This window comes from Staurois parvus, unplaced genomic scaffold (assembly GCF_062004578.1).
Source record: "Staurois parvus isolate SC_StPar_1 unplaced genomic scaffold, SC_StPar_1.0 ptg000276l, whole genome shotgun sequence".
In the NCBI taxonomy this organism is placed as follows: Eukaryota; Metazoa; Chordata; class Amphibia; order Anura; family Ranidae; genus Staurois; species Staurois parvus.
Genome location: NW_028318072.1, coordinates 3,010,179 through 3,030,090, shown reverse-complemented (window position 1 = coordinate 3,030,090; position 19,912 = coordinate 3,010,179). Strand labels below are relative to the sequence as shown.

General features: G+C 40.0%; 1 protein-coding gene across 1 annotated transcript in view; it reads right to left on the bottom strand.

The window, feature by feature from the left end:
* The window catches only part of LOC149459047 (uncharacterized), an 84,127-nt gene that overhangs the window by 12,192 nt on the left and 52,023 nt on the right, over positions 1-19,912 (bottom strand). Inside the window, exons 13-15 of the mRNA XM_089681716.1 lie at positions 18,355-18,481; positions 12,741-12,865; positions 10,707-10,892 (exon numbers count right to left, since the gene is read on the bottom strand). Coding sequence (XP_089537842.1) covers positions 10,707-10,892; positions 12,741-12,865; positions 18,355-18,481 — 438 coding nt within the window. The remainder of the gene's footprint in view (positions 1-10,706; positions 10,893-12,740; positions 12,866-18,354; positions 18,482-19,912) is intronic.

The following is a 19,912-nucleotide window of genomic DNA, read 5'->3' as shown; positions in this document are numbered from 1 at the left end:
ATGGGCTACTGGTGCTTAGTGGTGATTGATAAGTGTCCTCATAACATGATACAATAGTCCCAATAAGCCGTGCAAAAGTGGTTGACTCCGTGCTGAATAGTGTCTAATATTATGCACTCACCAGAAAGCGCATAATATGCGCATTTGAGTTGTCAGACCACTCCTGGTCCTAGAAAGCTGAACCTGTGTGGATCATCTGGCAAGCTGTCACTCTGATGGGGATAACCTTTTCCTTGGCCAGCAGGGGGATTCCAGACATCCAGAGACCCTTGATAGCACTGATCCAGGTTCCTCACCCAGGGCACTCATATGAGGTATCCACCTTAAGAGAGGGGGGGCTTGACCAAAAAGCCCACCCCAAAAAACACTGATAGTGTAGTACGTTTCAAAAAAATCCTTTATTGCAGAGTAAAAGACAGGTCATTCACAGGGTTTCCCAGAGTCAAAGATGGCCGCCGGCCTCCATGAGGTACGGAACGGCGTGACGTCACCGGCTAGGCTCCACCCTGACGCGTTTCGTGCGGACGAGCACGTTATCAAAGGGAGCGAGCACTAGCCGGACAAACTCATATATAGTGTTTCCCGCGCATGCGCGGTGAAACGAAAAAGCCGGTGACGCCATTTTGGCCCGCTCGCGCATGCGCAAAGCATACGATAGCGGCCATTTTCTTGGTTATCGCGGCTCAGGGTAGGCGATCATTATGCATTTAGGTGAATCCATCTCACCTGCACTACTATGTAGAAGACCAGTATACAGGAGACGGAAAACCATCCATATTACAATGTATACTGGCCATAAGGAGTATTACATATATTATTAAACTATCCCTGACTCCCTTATAATGGAGTTTAATACAGGTGCAGTCAAATTTGCTAAATGAAGGCTAATTACATAGCACTTATTGCACTTACCTATAAATATATTTAAATATAATATGGTAATAGCCAGACATCAATAAAATTAAGATAAATAATTCATAAATACTGGAAACCATGCCTAAAAACAACCCCCTGAGCCAGGATAACTTACACTTCACATAATATAAAAACCTTGTATAAGCCATATATATAAAATGTATAAACATATACGTATATGCATTTAGGTGAATAAAAAATTAAAAAATAATTAAAAACATATCAACTTGTATCAATAAAACAATTAATGTCAAGGTCTACATTCAAGCCTTGAGGGAAAAAAGACTGTAGCTCATAAACCCACTTTGTTTCCAACTTGGAAACCGATCTCTTTTTGTAAGTGCCCCTCCAATGTGGTTTCACAATGTCTATCGCAACAAATTTCAAGCATTTGGGATTATTATTGTGGCACAGCCGATAATGTAAAGATAATGAATGGTCCTTAAAACCTTTTTTAATATTTTTTAAGTGCTCACGCAGTCTATCCCGTAACCTTCTTGTTGTCCTCCCAACATATTGTTTCCCACAGCCGCACTCTAATAGGTAAACAATGTATGTACTATTACAAGTGATGGTATTTTTAATTTCATAGGTTCTGTTGGTGATATTAGAGGCAAAAGTCTTCACCGGTCTCTTGTGTGTACCATTATCAACACAGATCATGCACCTATTACAAGGATAAAAACCTTTATGCCCAAGATTAAATGTTACAGTTTTTGGGGGGTTCACAATGTTGGGGGCTAAAGACAACCTGAGGGGTGGTGCTCTCCGGAAAATAATCTCCGGGCGGTCGGGTACTACTTTTCCCAATAATGGGTCATTCAAAAGGATGGACCAGTTTTTCTTAATTATATCAAGGAGGGTATGGTTCCCAGATCTCTGAGGTGGGAGGTTCCTCCGGAAGTCGGAGATGTTAACAGTGAAGTAGAATGGTTTTCATTCTTTAACAATAAAGGTTTGGATTTGTTAACATTTTTGGTGGCCAGGAAGAGAAAGAAACTAATATACCTAGACAATGAGATTAATAAAACTAAGGTAAAACTACAACCATATAAAGGGAAGGATGAATATAAAGCAGAATCAAATCGGCTAAAAACTCTCCTTGACAAAACTGAGAAGGAACAGAAAACCAAGAAAAAGAAAAAATATGGGAGAGACTGCAAAGATTATGCAAATAAAGAAATATTCAAATGGCAGACTCTCAGCCTTTCTCCTTCATCACAGACTGTAACCCAGTCGGAAGGTAATGTTTCTAGACCTTATATTCATCCTAATAAAGGCAATGCCCCACGAATTAATCCCCAAAAATTAATGGGGACACCAAAGAGAAGCAATCACAGGGTTAATGATGATAGACCCCCTACTACACCGAACCCCTTGCAAGACCAATATAACATACCCACCTTTAATAGGTTTCAAGGGTTTAATCAGATGCACACACCTTTTTATGGGGATAGGAATTTTAGACCACATTCTAATCATAACCACAACCACAATAACAATAGAACAGGCGGTAATCGAAATGGTAATGGAGGGCACCCGCGTAAACCACAACAAGGGGGTACCTGGAGAAATACAAAAAACTATAATCAAGCGAATTATAGTAATAATAATTATTATCACCAAGAAGGAGGATGAGGTGATTGGACCCCAGGGAGGCACCAATACAACTCCAGTCAAAACTGGGGCTCATCACCTAGGAGATACCCTTCCAATAATTACGGCCCCCAATACCGGGACTACCCACAAGCTTCTGTACAAATGAATGAGAATTATTCGTATCCGAATCCTGACCAACAATACTCTCACCCACAAAGTCATTTTTTAGGAATAGGCCCGGCAAGAAAAAGAAGTACACGGTCAGAGGAAGGAGAGGAGGAAAGAGGGTACATAGACAACAAAAAAAGAAAGACTTAAACTCTAGAGGTATTTTTAATTTAAGTAAACAAGAATTAACTGAGAATGAAGTAGACCTCCTGAACAAAGGGCTGAAATTTGCCCCAAGAGCTAAACTTAACAAATTTGACACATATATTGACATTCACAAATTTACGAGGAAACTAGCTATGAAAATATATTTTCTGAATGCCCCTCCCACGAGTATTTCCTCTAACCCTGCCACTAGTATTTTTAAACATTCAGGCCTTAAGAATGCTTCCCTGTTCAATCCCCCAGCCCATTCGTATGTTAATGTTTTTAAAAGTTTAGTTTTAAAAGACCTAGAAAAAATTAAGGTCAGAAATAGAGACAACTATAAACACAGAGATTCCCTGGTAAAATCATTACTTGAAGAAAAAGATCTGATAGTGCGCCCAGCCGATAAAGGTGGGGGGGTAGTTATTATGGACAAGACAGACTATGTTAAGCAGGTATATCTTATCTTAAATGATAAGAACACCTATCAAACCCTTCATCGAAACCCTCTGGTCCCTTATAAAAGATCATTGAGGAGTATTATTAACAAAGGTTATGATATGGGCATTTTAACCAAAAAGGAAAAAGATTATTTGTGCCCTATCTCACCCAAATTACCGGTCTTATATTGCTTGCCTAAGATACATAAAGATCTGACTAACCCCCCGGGGAGACCTATAGTGAGTGGCATTGGCTCTCTAAGCTCAAGGATTGGTGAATACATCGATCAATTTTTACAGCCCCTGGTGGCCAAGACACCAGCATTTCTAAGAGACACAAAACAAATGCTTGTAGACATTAAAACTATTAAACTGAATTCCCCTACATATTTGGTCACAGCAGATGTGTCAGCACTTTATAGTAATATCAAACATGATGATGGAATGGCGGCAGCAGATTTTTATCTTAATATGGCCACAGACATCCCTGTAATACAAAGAACATTTATTTTAGACCTTCTTAAATTTGCCATGACACACAATTATTTTTGGTTTGGGAATGAATTTTATTTACAAACTACTGGTGTCGCTATGGGCGCCAAGTTTGCCCCAAGTCTGGCAAATTTATTTATGGCCAGATGGGAGAAAGATCTCATCTACTCTAGGGAATGGCCTAACCTTTTGTTTTATCAGAGGTACATTGATGATATGTTCTTATTGTGGCAGGGGGATGAATTCACTCTTAAGAATTTTTTTATTACATTAAATTTTAATGAATTAAATATTAAACTTTCTTACCAGTATGATCTTAAACAAATCGATTTTTTAGATCTTACTCTTTTTGTATCAGATATGGATATTTTAACTAAAACATTTTTTAAAGAGACGGACCGGAATAGTTTTATTCCACTTGATAGTTGTCATCACCCAAAATGGTTAATGAATATTCCGAAAGGCCAATTTCTTCGGATAAAAAGAAATTGTGACAATATTGAGGATTTTCATAGACAGTCTATAATTTTAAAAGAAAGGTTCTTGGAAAAAGGGTATGATGAACCTTTCCTGACTAAAGCAATAAAGGAAGTACAAAATACAGATAGGAATGAATTACTCAAGCCCACTACAGTTGCCAATAATAACATTGTCTGTCCCTTCATTACAAATTTTAATACCCAATATAAAGATGTTTCCAAAATAATTAAGAAAAACTGGTCCATCCTTTTGAATGACCCATTATTGGGAAAAGTAGTACCCGACCGCCTGAAGATTATTTTCCGGAGAGCACCACCCCTCAGGTTGTCTTTACCCTCCAACATTGTGAACCCCCCAAAAACTGTAACATTTAATCTTGGGCATAAAGGTTTTTATCCTTGTAATAGGTGCATGATCTGTGTTGATAATGGTACACACAAGAGACCGGTGAAGACTTTTGCCTCTAATATCACCAACAGAACCTATGAAATTAAAAATACCATCACTTGTAATAGTACATACGTTGTTTACCTATTAGAGTGCGGCTGTGGGAAACAATATGTTGGGAGGACAACAAGAAGGTTACGGGATAGACTGCGTGAGCACTTAAAAAATATTAAAAAAGGTTTTAAGGACCATTCATTATCTTTACATTATCGGCTGTGCCACAATAATTACCCCAAATGCTTGAAATTTGTTGCGATAGACATTGTGAAACCACATTGGAGGGGCACTTACAAAAAGAGATCGGTTTCCAAGTTGGAAACAAAGTGGGTTTATGAGCTACAGTCTTTTTTCCCTCAAGGCTTGAATGTAGACCTTGACATTAATTGTTTTATTGATACAAGTTGATATGTTTTTAATTATTTTTTAATTTTTTATTCACCTAAATGCATATACGTATATATTTATACATTTTATATATATGGCTTATACAAGGTTTTTATATTATGTGAAGTGTAAGTTATCCTGGCTCAGGGGGTTGTTTTTAGGCATGGTTTCCAGTATTTATGAATTATTTATCTTAATTTTATTGATGTCTGGCTATTACCATATTATATTTAAATATATTTATAGGTAAGTGCAATAAGTGCTATGTAATTAGCCTTCATTTAGCAAATTTGACTGCACCTGTATTAAACTCCATTATAAGGGAGTCAGGGATAGTTTAATAATATATGTAATACTCCTTATGGCCAGTATACATTGTAATATGGATGGTTTTCTGTCTCCTGTATACTGGTCTTCTATATAGTAGTGCAGGTGAGATGGATTCACCTAAATGCATAATGATCGCCTACCCTGAGCCGCGATAACCAAGAAAATGGCCGCTATCGTATGCTTTGCGCATGCGCGAGCGGGCCAAAATGGCGTCACCGGCTTTTTCGTTTCACCGCGCATGCGCGGGAAACACTATATATGAGTTTGTCCGGCTAGTGCTCGCTCCCTTTGATAACGTGCTCGTCCGCACGAAACGCATCAGGGTGGAGCCTAGCCGGTGACGTCACGCCGGTCCGTACCTCGTGGAGGCCGGCGGCCATCTTTGACTCTGGGAAACCCTGTGAGTGACCTGTCTTTTACTCTGCAATAAAGGATTTTTTTGAAACGTACTACACTATCAGTGTTTTTTGGGGTGGGCTTTTTGGTCAAGCCCCCCCTCTCTTAAGGTGGATACCTCATATGAGTGCCCTGGGTGAGGAACCTGGATCAGTGCTATCAAGGGTCTCTGGATGTCTGGAATCCCCCTGCTGGCAAAGGAAAAGGTTATCCCCATCAGAGTGACAGCTTGCCAGATGATCCACACAGGTTCAGCTTTCTAGGACCAGGAGTGGTCTGACAACTCAAATGCGCATATTATGCGCTTTCTGGTGAGTGCATAATATTAGACACTTTTCAGCACGGAGTCAACCACTTTTGCACGACTTATTGGGACTATTGTATCATGTTATGAGGACACTTATCAATCACCACTAAGCACCAGTAGCCCATCACTTATTACCTTAAGTGTCTGTTGACACCCGCCAGGATCCAATCCGAACCTGTACACCAAAAACAGACGGATGGCAGTTGGATGGAAAGGAACAGGCGGTCCGTTTCCATCTGACCACCCTATAGAAGACAGCAGTCTGTGTCTGTGCAGAGCGGACACAGACTTGTCATCCGCCTGATCAGCGGAGAGATCCCCCACTGAGCTTGACAGGTCCACCCCATCTGAAAGTGGCCTAAGTCGGAACTGCTTTTGAATGACTCATCAGTGTCTGAATTTGTGTGTCCTTCAAATGGCAAGGGAAAACATTTGATTTCTGTTCTTACCAGAAAATGATTTTTTTTAGGTTGATTAGGGCACAGGCCCTGCTCTTCTGTGTCTATGATTATATTCTTGGTATGCTTTTCCTCTAAACTGAGGCTAGCTGGTAATGAGAGGGGTTATCCTGGGGTGGCCTATAGTTTACCAATGTCCCAATCTTCTGTGAGGGACGATATAACTCGTAGGTTTAAGACTTCCTGTATCCCTTAGTGGACTCCAAGTAAAGGATTTGATGGTGAGTACAAAAATCCTATTTAAAGATAAAAGTTTAATATAAAAACACACAACACATTTCATTGTTGTGGTATGATCAACAGGAAAAGAAGACAAGTGTTATCCACACAATATTCTGTTCATTCTCCTATAAGAACGTTTCCAAACTTTAGCTGGTCAAGTCTCACTATTATAGCATTTAGCGATCTGTAATGCTCATAGTTGAAAGAGAACCTTCGAACACTACATATACCACCAACCTACAAGTAAGAAGTAGCTATAGCTTTCTTCTCCACCTAAAACTGCTGCACTTAAAACCTATCATAAACCTGGCAAATATCAACTGAGCATATACTGTATAATAGACAAGCAGCATACAGTAGAGCATATGATTTACATAGAACTTCAATTGATTAGAAGTGTTTCTTGCTTGTAACCCTTAAAGTGACACTAAACTCTGTTTAACTGATAACTTTGTCCTATATACTTAAGATAACAAGACAAGGAAAAAAAAAAAATATATATATATACGATTACATTTTTTTTTAAAGGACAAACAAACCTTTTTTTTCATGATTGTCTTCCAACAATTTTTTTTTTTTTACACAATCCTTATACCCGAGGTCTTTAAACTTTCTAAACAAAGGGACAGTTTACTGGCTTTCACACTTTAAGGGGGCCGGCCTATGGCCATTGGGAGTAGAAATTGTCCCGCATCATTGCATTAAACAATGCATGTTTGGCACTAGGGGAGGAACAATGCCCTATTCGTGGTGTAACTTGGAGAAATAGTTCCCCATCGTTGGTGTCAGTGGGAAGAATAGTGCCCTGTTGTTGGTGTCAGCGGGGGAATAGTGCTCTGTTTTTGGTGTCAGTGGGGGGAATAGTGCCCCATGGTTTGATTCAGTGAGAGGAATAGTGACTGTTGTTGATGTCAGTAGCAGGAATTATGCTCCCTTGTTGATACCAGTGGGAGAAATCGTGTCTTGTATCAGTGGGAAAAAGTGTCCCAAGGGCCGGATGAGGGCAAGCAAAGGGCCGCATCTGGCTCCTGGGCCATAGTTTGGAGTTTTTTGGGTTTTTTACCAGTGTTCATTTAAAAATAAATAATGTTACTGCAGATTACAGCACAATGCACATTTTCAGTAATTTGTCCTGCATAAAATGACACTAAAATTATGATTCTGGTACAAAGCATTGCAAAGTTATTTACAAATGAAAGTGGGTTTTTTTTCAGTGTTGCACTTTTTTTCAATGTTGCACTTTTTTAAATGGAAAGAATGTAAATATATGTTAAAGGTGTAAAAACATTAAGGAACAAAGCAAACAAAAACAAAAAAATTAAATATCAATGGTTAATAAATTAGATGAGAAATTAACAGAAAAAAAACAGTAGGAAAATAATAATTGAATGGATAAGGAGAATAAGGAGTTAGCTATGGCTGATTAGAGTAAACTTAAGAATTCATATGGGTTTAAATGGAGAAACATTTTATTAAAAAAAAAAAAAAACTCTTTTCACTTCTCAGGTTGCTTTAACTGACTTCATCTGCATGGATGTTTATCCCTTTGATCTGCAGATGAATGAACAGAATGACACAAATGTAACAATATATTACATTGTATCTTTCTGTAGTCTGAGCAAGTCTTATATATAAACACTGTCAGACTGCATTTTTTTTTTAATCGGAAAACTGTGATTTACTCTGTGTGCACATTAATCCGGCTTTGATTAATCGGAACTGAATTGCTGTGTACTGGGAGGGGGGGAGAAGGGCAGAAGGACTGGACGTGCTACACGTCCTGGGTACAATGATGATCTTTTTTGGGTGTGTGTATTACGCCCAAAGTCTGCAACTTAAACAAAAAAAATAACAAAATAGACCTATTTAAGTATGTATTCTTAACTTAAATTGATTTTAAATCTTCATTTTTTATTTTACTGAAATAACAAACATGTCATACTTACCTAGTCTGTGCAATGGTTTTGCAAAGTGCAGATCCAGTCCTCCGCTTCTGGCTTCCCATGATGGTGCTACTGGCTCCACCCTCCTGCCAAGTGCCCCCATAGCAAGCCACTTGTTCTGGGGATACTCGGAATGGGGGATGGGTCCGAGCTCCACTCCCTCGTCACTGGCTCTGATTGACAGCAGCGGGAGCCATTGAGGAGCAAGAGAGCTGAGAGAGCCTGGGCTCTCATGTACATTGCTGGCTCAAGATCACAAGCAGAATGCAAAGGTCAAAAACCTTCTGCTTTTTACAACCACTTTAAACCAAGTACCTTATATAGCTCTCAGCCTCCTCTAAATCTCCAATTTTATTTGTTTGTAATTTCCTGTTAGAGGGTAGCTACCTTTGTTCTCCATGGTCTCACTATATGTAGGAACATAGCCAACATCTTCAGCTTGCTTCAGAGATGGACTAAGGGCTATGGAATGTTTAGTGTGCATAGAGTAGTGCACATGACCCCAACTTATGTGCACTGCTTGTTACAAACATAAGTGAGAGGGAAAAGGAGAGGTTTAGGAGCTTAGAGAGGAGGATTTTACGGGGGGGGGGGGGGGCAGAAAAACGCAGTAAGAAATTATTTCATGAAAATCAGAATACAGGTAGTTTAAGTAGTGGATGTGTATGGATTACTTTAGAATATAAATATAGAATTAAGTGTCACTTTAATAGGGTTTTTCTTTCCTTTTTATCCACTTCCCCTCGACCCTATAGCAGAAATACTGCTACAGGGTGGCAGGGGAGCGCAAAATCACATGTGCATGTGATGTATATATATATATATATATATATATATATAATGATTTTGCATTTCCAGGTAGGGGGTGTGCGAGAGACACACGCACGCCCTACCTGTGCCGCCATTCGCAGTCTCAGCTTTCAATCACTGGGTCCCGGACGGTGATTACTCGCTAGCACCCGGTGATCACAGAGTATTACCGATGGGGAGAGAGTATAAGCAACACAGATCTCTCCCCTGTCAGCTCCTGCACACTGCTTTGTATGGCTCTGCATAGCACAGCCATACAAAGCAGTGTGCTTACAGTGAAGCACACACACAGCACAGAATGTGAAACGGCATACAGCACACAGTTAACCCTTTGATTGCCCCAGTTGTTAACCCCTTCCTGCTCAGTATCATTAATACCAGGTCAGTGCTTTTTATTAGCACTGATCACTGTATTTGTGTCACTGGGGATGTCAGTGACACCAAGTCAGTTCCCCCCCATTGTCAGAATGCCCTCCGTAGTCCCACAGTCCTGCTATAAGTCGCTGATCACCGCCATTACTAGTAAAAAAAAAATTCCAGTATATATACCGCCATTTGTAAACGCTATAACTTTCACGTAAGCCAATTAATTTACACGTATTGGAAATTTTAGGTTTTTTTTAGCAAAGACATGGCTAAATACATGTTGGCCTAAATCTGAAGAAATTTGATTTTTAAAATGTTTTCACTGGACATGTTTAATAGCAAAAAGTCAAAAATATAGTTCTGATTTTTTTTTTTTCAAAATTGTCGTTTTTTTTTTGTTTATAGTGCAAAAAATAAAAACCTCAGAGGCAATCAAATGATCAAATACCACCAAAAGAAAGCTCTATTTGTGGGGGGGAAAAAAAGGACATAAATTTAATTTAGGTACAATGTTGCATGACTGCGCAATTGTCAGTTAAAGTAATGCAGCGCCGTATCGCAAAAAATGGCCTGGGGGGGGTTGTAGATCCTCTGGAGGGCAAGTGGATAAATTATCCAGTTTACCTAAATTCTCTGCACAATTGGTCTTCCCTGCCTCCTGGGTTTCTAGTTTAATCAGAACTGAACTCTACCCAGTACTTATTTTGAACAGAGGACCTTTCTCGGTACCACCCAGGGACATTTCCCAGTACAGGGCCCTTTGGAAATGCTGTCCTAGGGATATAGAATGCTGTAATATTACCTGCTTGTTCCTCTCTTTTTGCTCTGATAGACTCATGCCTTGGCTCTTCAGTCTCTCTTTGAACATAGCTTGGCGTTTCCTGGCTTCTGCACGCTGAGCCTTCTGCGCTCGGGATCTTTCCTGCTGTTGCTGATTTTTTAGTTCTTCCAGCAAGATGCTTTGGTAATGTTTGAGTCGCTCCATTTCCTGACAGGTTTATATTGTTAGTCATATTGGTAGGAATAAGGGGTTTTTTTCCCACATACTGCTTTAGCAAACCTTAACAGACAAAAAAATACTGTACATACTCCAGGCAAATGGCTGCATCCACAGTTAAACTAAACAAGTGTGAATTGTTTCAGCTGCCAAATGATTTGTCAGCCTTGTATTATCTGACAGGTCCCTGGACAATGTGTCATTGCTGTGACTGGGCTTATTAATTGTCCAATGAGCAAGGTAGAGGTGAAGACATAAAGCAGGCTGTGAATTTGAGGAATAGAGGAGTCCCTTACCTGGCTGTGCAGTGTGGAAGGGTTGTGTGAACTGCTAGACTAAGACACCGGTAACACTTGATGCAAATTGGCATGTGATTTGCATGCCATGCGACTTGCAAATCGCAGCCTATTGTCCACAATTAGAACTGTCATATCGGCGTGGCTTTGAGTTGGTTGAAACTGCACTGATTTCTAAAGCAGTACATGCACTACTTTTGATGCGATTTGCATAGACATCTGTATCAGACGTCTTGTAAATCGCACCTGAAATCGTCATGTCATCCGATTTTGAAATCGTGCGACTTCAGTGTACGTCGCACAATTTCAAAGTAGGGTTTGATGCGACTGGGGTGTAACTGAACAGAAATACAGTACAAATCCTTTGACAGGTAAAACAGTTCACATATATGCATTTCCACTGTGTACTTTGCTGTTTAAATGGCAGTTTAAAGTGGAACCTCAGTAAGGCTCCGTTCACACCAATGCGTTTTTAGTGCCTTTTGCAGAAACACATTACAGTCCATTCAACATGGTTTCCTATGGAACATTTTCACATCTCTGCTTTTTTGAGCTGCTGCAATTTTTGAAAGGGTCGGGGATGTTTTTAAAAGCAAAAAGCAGCATTTTTGCTACAATAGAGTTCAATGGAGAATCTGCTGAAATGAATGGTAGTGCGCTTTTGCCGCGATTTGCGTTTTTATTCTGCCCAGCAAAAAAAAAAAAATTCCACTTTAACCTCTCCATGCCGGCCGAACGCAAATGTACGGACTCCTGGTGTCTGGGCCTAGACGCTGAGCGGCCGCACATTTGCGGTCTATTAAAAAAGAACATATGTGCTGATAGCGCAAGCCCTGTGCGCTCCCAGCACACATGTCCAGTACTCACAGAAAGGTCCTGATCTCCTCTTTCGATCGGGACCTTTCCCGATCATGTGACCGCCATGATGGCGTGTCATGGCAGTCACATGACCCTAAACCCCACCCTGCCTCCAGACTTCTGAAACCCTTATAGGGCTGGGAGGCACTGGTGTGAAGCGGTTAAAAAAAAAAAGAGCTGAACAAAACGTGGAACACCCACGTGTAGAAAAACACAAAATGAACTGCAAAAAGCACTGCAAAATGGACAAAAAGCAAACTGCTTTGGTGTGAACGGAGCCTTACTGAGGTTCCACTTTAAACTGCCATTTTTAAAGAAGAATTCTAGGCATGTATATTTTGTGCGTAGTTACAGTACATTGGTTCAGCTTGGACTAATGCAACTATGTTTTTTCCATACCTGACCGATGCAGGTATGGATATTTTAGACGTAGTTACATTGGTCCAGCTAGTCACAATGATCTCCACTTGCTTCCGGGTTCCGTGCTGAGAGACCAGCCTGCTGTATTCTGAACACAGAAGGTAAGCAGCTTAGCACGACATTTTCTGAATGTTACAAATCGTTCTCTGATTGGACAAGGCAGAGAGGCCTCAGAAAAATGAAAATACAATGTTCATGATCAAAACTTGCTTCGTAAAACTGTATGTACTAATATCAGCTTATGATACTCTGTACTTGCGCTTACCTTCTCATGCCTTTTGCGTAGCTGTTGCCTCTGCAGAGTATGTTGTTCAACCACCTGGTGACGGAAAAGCTGATATTTCTCCTGTAGATGTCGCTCCTCCAGTCTTAGAATGACAGACTCACGAGCTGCCAGGGACATGAAAACATCTCACTTTAAAGTGAAAAACAGTTTTACTAAGAACAGAAAGCCTTCTAGATAATATATATCTCAGACTAAATTTGTATTTTTGCAAAACCTTTACCCGAATGTAATATGAGTATTTAAAGTGTTACTAAACCCACATCAGTCTGTATATGTAGTAAAGCATGCTTGTTATATTCACTGTGGAATCTAAGGGGTTAATCCTCTGCATTGTGTAAAAAGGCCGTTTGATCCTTTCTCTCCTCTTGTTCAAATGCCCACGCTGATAAGACAGACTGAACCTGTAGCCCTTCCGCACATGCTCAGTTTAGTGTGTATTGCTAGAGATGTGTTTTATTTTTCTTGAGAGAGTGCATGTGATCAGCACAGGGCCAATCAGCACTGTCCAGCCAGAGGTCAGGGGTCCTGCATCCTCCTAGAGCAGAAAGAAAACTCCTCCTACAAGTTTTAACCAGTGCTCAGCTGAACACTGATAGAAGTCACAAGACTGCTCTAGCTGATCATGGGAAAAGGTATTTAGCAGTTTTAAATTTACTAAAATAATTGCACTTCCATGTTCTGTGTACTGTGGGAGACCAGATATAGTGAATGCAGGGACCTGGGTTTAGTAACACGTTTAAGTACCTTTACTTATATCTTTCAAGATTAATTTAAAAGGATGAAACTACCAAAACAGTGAACCTAAGAACATTGCTAGGGATGCCTCCTAACGCAGATTGCTTTGGGATGATAAAAATAATTAATTAACATTTTGAAAAAAGGACTAAGCTACTACTTTGTAGAGATCCTAAAGGGAAGCTTATAAGCATTTGATTTCATGGGCTTTGAGACTTTTTGGTGCATGTACTGATTAGGATTATTAGATTTTATGAAAAAAAGATGAGTTGTGATATGGAATGCAGAGAACATTTTGAATTTTCAAAATGACCCTTATTTTGAAAAAAAACCCCAAAAACAAACATTCGTGGTCCTAATAGACCTTGAGATGCCTTACAACATCCAGATTCTCAATCTACATCTCAATGACTGGCATGCAAATTACAGAGGACTTTTAACAAGAAATATTCACATTTTAAGTCATAAAAGATCTTGGTTTTGTAGGGAAATGATGCAAAATTAATATCTTTGCAACATTTCAACTTCTGAGATGTTTTCTTGTTGCCATTGCTAAACGAGAGGTTATATTCAAGGTCAGTGTACTTAGACCAACCTTGTGGTGTCATTAGAAGATCTTGAGCTGTGATAAAGTATGTTTCACTGGGTGATCTAAAAGAATACCTTGTAGCAGAGGGCTGCTGACTGATTGTACTCTGTCAGTACTGAGAGGGTTGACTGTTTGAAGTCTCACAAAAAGAACAGAATACAGTATATTCCAATAATACTTTGCTGAAACTGAACACCTAATATCCATTAAAGTGTCTATGACTTTCTGCCCTATCTCAAATCTCAGGTCAACTCACATCTTACTGGTAATCCATACCCTCAATGCAACCCTTCAGTTACTAAACCTCAGCATAACTTCTAACCATATGCCTAATCCATACATAATGGTATTATAGCCGTAACCCTAATGCTAATATCTTTTGCATTAAAACAAAACTATAACTTTTGACCTCAACACACCCTTATGAAAATATAATATGAAATGGATGAATTAGTTGTATCCAGCAAAGGCAGAGTCTCCCTTTCTAAGCCCTAGTTCACATATGTGCGGCCGTGTGGGCCACGTTTTGCGCGGGTACGAGAGCCCATTCATTTGAATGGACTCCCTTGCCCCGTGACATGCAGGGAAGAAGTCCCTGCACTTCTTCTGAAAACGCAGCCCGCACGGGAACCTTGGTTCCCAGTACGGTTGCGTTTTCCAGTGCAGGCGGCATGCCATTAGAACTAATAGCACCCGCCCGCAGGTCCACATTCCTCTGTGTGGGTGGTGCGGCTGCACGGATTTTTGTGAGGATCCGCAGCTGCACCACCCGCACATATGTGAACCTAGCCCTAAAGAAGCACGATGACCATGTAAAATGGCATGAATGTTTATGCCCACAGAGGCATTAGGAGGGCTATGGACCCACACCCACAGGTGATGGTTTATCTCAGGGGAAACAAACGTAATTGTCTAAAATAATCCATCATGACCAATGGTGAAGGGTCTATGGGTGTTATAATGGGGACCTATAGACATGAAGGTCATCAACTAATCCCAATAGAACTGTTTAGTCAATTGTCAGGGTCATTTTATGATATCATGAAACCTTAACAGAGGGTACCTCTCAATAGTAAGACTAGGCTTGATGCCAGTCAGTGCCATGTGTCCAAATGCAGACAGTAGGGGGTTTATTTACTAAAGCTGGAGAGTCCAAAATCAGACTCCCTTCTGCATAGAAACCAATCAGCTTCCAGGTTTCATTGCCAAAGCTTCATTGAACAAGCTGAGGTTAGAAGCTGATTGGTTTCTATCCAGAAGAGAGTCTGATTTTGGACTCTCCAGCTTTAGTAAATAAACCCCTAGTTGTCCAGTGGCTTATGGCATCATAAAATCAACTTGTGAACAGTTTCTTCCTATGCAAACCAAAGGGTTCCCTTGGGGATGGCTACCCTCCAGCATTTTTCAAATGTAACACATTGATAATCCAAAAATAGGAAATGGAAGCGTCTCACCATACAAGCCAACTTGAATTTATTGAAGCAAAGCAATGCACCAGCAATCAACCTGGTGTGAAGATAACCCAACATGTTTCAATCCTCCTAGGAGTTTAATCATGGACTCCATGATGAGGTTCCTTTAAGGAGTGAAACACATTGGGTTGTCTTGGTTACCAGGTGGATTGTCAGTGCATCATTTTGCTTCAATCATTTCAAGTAGGCATTTACGGAGAGCGACTCCCCCTTCCTTTGTTTGGATTATCAAAGAGTTGCATGTTTAGTGGCTCATGATTGTAGAGAACCTACTCCTGCAGTCAAAAGACGAGAGAGAAGAGTGCAGCTTGCAGTGGAGTACCATCTCTTCAAGCATATTAACCACTTTTTTCTAATGCTTAAAGCCCAACTCTATTGAAAAAAGTTCCTTTGCAGTGGGCCTGCTCCAGCACTGCAAAACGTACATGCTGCTCTAGGTCAAGGGGACACGAGAAGCAGTTTTTCTCACGTCCAATGCAGGACTATGCACCCTACAATAGCCTTTTATGATGTCAGAGGACCTGTGACTGCCAGAGCATAGGGGGAGAACGGGCTGCAGGGATCAGTCCTGAAGTGCAGAAGAGACTGCAGTACTGGAGGATTGGGTAAAAATGCTTTTCATGTTTACCAAGGCCTAAATGAGCACTTAACCCTTGCAGTGTGGGGGCAGCCCACTGCAAGGGGATATATTTACTTTCCTTGGAGTTCAGTTTTAAGCTGGAAGTAAGAAGGGCAGATTCTCTGGCCAAATTGATGGAGCAGAACATGGCTTCATACCACAAGGAAAACAAAAATGACCAGAAAGTGGTAAAGACGCTGTAAAAACATTGTCAATGATTATTGAACATATTGCATGATCTGCTTTAAAGGAAGCTGTGAGGATAGAAATATTGAAGCTGATATTGTTGACTTGTTAATGAAGGTGCAAGCTCTGCAGCTCTGGTTACAATGTGTCACAGGGGAGGATGTGAGTGTAAATTTCACCAGTGGGGGACACAGGGAATTTTAATCATTTAGAATAGGGAAGGTTTAAAACCACCGTCAGGTTTTTCTATCGCTGTCCCAGCTGGTCTTATTAAAATCTTCCTAACAGAGACAAAGACACAATTTTTTTTTTTAATAGTAGAAACGAGCTATGACTACCATCAGGTTTTAATTTATGTGGAGATTTTGTAAATTAAGAGGTTTTCTCTCACTTCTGTCAATGTGAAGAGTGTCAGACAGTACATGAAAATAGAACAAATGTTACATAGTTAGTCTGGCTGAAAAAAGACAAAAGTCCATCCAGTTCAACCATTAATAAAAAAAAAAAAAAGTTATAATCCTATACCCATAGTTGATCCAGGAAGGCAAAAAACCCAGCAAAGCATGATCCAATTTGCACCTGTAGGGGAAAAAATTCCTTCCTGATCCCCGAGAGGCAATGGGATATTCCCTGGATCAACTTTACCTATAAATGTTAGTATCCAGTTATATTCTGTGTATCTAAGAAAGAATCCAGGGATTTTTTAACGCAGATCCAGCAAAAGCAAGAACAGCAATAAATACCTCAAAAGAAGAAATTGTGAGTGTACCACACACTGTAGAGGGGCAATGCTAAAGAAAGAATCAAACTCTTTTTTCCTAAAAATTATATCTGGGTTTACTATGGAAAACAGAGATTAATGTGTTGTGGGGGATCTATGTCTCATTCATAAGTAGGATGCAGAATCAGACCTGAGGCTTATAACGTGTATACATTTGTTTAAAAGCATGTTAAAAATGTGGAGTAATTTATAATTTTCCTCCAAGAAGCGAACTGCAATCCTGTTTGGCCTTTTGAGCATTATGTATAATAAAAGTAAAACTAAAGGCAAAACTTTTTTCTATAATTTTCAATAGAGTAGAGAGGGATTAGAACACTTGTCAGTTTTTATTGCTGTCTATGCCCCCTATTATGGAGATTCACCCTCTCTATTTGTCCTATTTACCATTAGCATTGAAACTAAAAGAGAATCGCAAATTATGGGTTGTCCCCACAAAAAGTAATAGAGGGGAAATTTTCTAAAGGGGACACTAGTTCTGGTGACGTGGGGGTCCTCTCACTTCCCATTTTGCTATGAGACAGGAAGTGAAAAGAAATTTCTACTATGGGACACAGATGGTGAAAAAAAATGATGTGTTAAAATCGTCTCTTCCTTTATACAAAATGAAAAAAAAAAGTTTTGCTTATAGTTCTACTTTAAATTACACCAATAAAAACCTAATAATCAAATTTGTTTATTTGTTGGGTTTGCTGTCGCAATACAGGGTTGTCCAAGATGTTGGAAAATGTAACCACCTACTTTTGAACCCTACAGGAAGTCCCTTTTCCTTAATTCCCCTTATAAGCACAACCTTTATCTCACTGTTTTTCATTATTGCTTCATATGTATTATCAGATATCAAAAATTGGCTGCAAATTATTTTTCTTGATTGATGTTTCCTCAAAAGAGCAGGAAACATATCATCCTATGAAGGAGGGGAGGAAGCCTCATGTTACTGTACAGATGAGTAAGAAATGAGGATCTGAATTGTATTTATTACATGATATCTCTTTGCAGTTAATTCAAGCATTGGAAATATTACCATCTAGAATAGATCATGGAAAATACAGATCCTCAGGGACCCTGAAGTCAAGTTTTGGTCAAATGACTGTTGACCCAATGGCAATGGATTTAATAACTCTGGAAACCCATCCTGGAAAAAAACACACTTCTAACTGAGTACATAAAAGAAATAATGGTTCTACAGCTTTGGTCCAGCTTTTCACACTTACCACTTTTGAGGCTGTGAATTTTACCGAGGTTCTCTCTCTCAATGCTCATGACCTTTTTCTTGTGTTCATTAACCACTTTTTGCAGTGTTGCGTTCAACTCCTGCTGCTGCTCTAGAAAGAGCATCTCCTAGTGAGAAAACAGATGTTTTTTGGTCATCTCCCTAACCCATTGACAGTTCTGACAAGTATCATTCCCTTCATAATATTAGAGAAGGGCTCAGATTAGCCAATTGCATCTAAAATGATCATGTAACATAAACATAGGCAATAAAAAGCAACCCTTTTTTTCAAACATTTGAATACATCTGTGGAATAATTGTACTGCCAGATACATCCAGTTTAATTTTTATAGGGTTTTGGTGTGTAACCCATCCCCCCTAAATCTCTTATTTTATTGACAAGTCCTACAAGAAAGCCAATAAAAACAATTGTGTATCTTCTTTAGCTGGATTCAACTTTTTTCAGTTGGATTCTAATTCTTTATCTTTTTGATGAGTTAAGCTGCCTGTTGATCTTGTTAAAACAAGCCACTATATTTGCCATGCAGATTGTGATTATTTACACCCAAAATGCCTAGATCGATAGGAATACTAAAGCAGGGAGATCTAACAGATGAAGTACCAAAAACATACAAGAAGTGTCTGGCTCAATCCACCAAGCCATACCTTTAACTAAAATATCACTTTGAGTAGACTCATCTTTTAGTGACTCTACTTGTGAATTGTAGAAAAGTTATGACCTACACAACAGATTGTGCCCAAAGAAGGTGGTAATATAGACTAATTAAAATTCATGTAATCTAAAGAAACAGGATGTATAAAAACAATCTGTAGCCAATTATACAACAAAATGTTCAGAGCAGCATATACAGTATTTGAGAGGGTCTTCTAAATCACCTTGGCATATACAGTATGTAAGGAGAAGAGCTACTGTTATGATTGAGGGGTTGATCAAACCACAGGCTCCTAATGTTAGAGGTGAAGTTGCTGAGGGCAGTGGTGTATTTAGATTTTGTGCCGCCCTAGGCAATGCAAAAATTGGCACCCCCCCCCCTGCATAAAGAGCCTGACATTGACCAAGAACACCCCTGCCCTCCACCCGAGCCTTCCACTACTACTGCCCCCTATACACCAGCCACCATCCACCATGGTGAGGGAGAGAAAGATACTCACCTTCACAGCTCCGGACATCCCCGGGAACGAGAGTAGGGCTGTGCATACACCATCATGAAACCCACAGCATCTCTCGGAACCCACCAGGTCCCCTCGCCACGTGTATCCCTTCTTCCGTCCCTCCTTCCAAGGGGCAGTGCTGCCCCCCCCCCTGAAAAATGCCGCCCTAGGCAAATGCCTTATTTGCCTTGTGGTAAATACACCCCTGGATGAGGGATGTAAACCTGAAACCTTCTGTTTCATGCTTGACAAATGGATAAGCGAACAATGGGTTTTTTCTCCCCTGAATGCCATTGATTGTTCTGAGATTAGTTCTCTGTCACTGGTGACTGGCTTCACACATCTATCTCTATGACACTAGCTGGCACTTTTGGGCAATCCAAGCA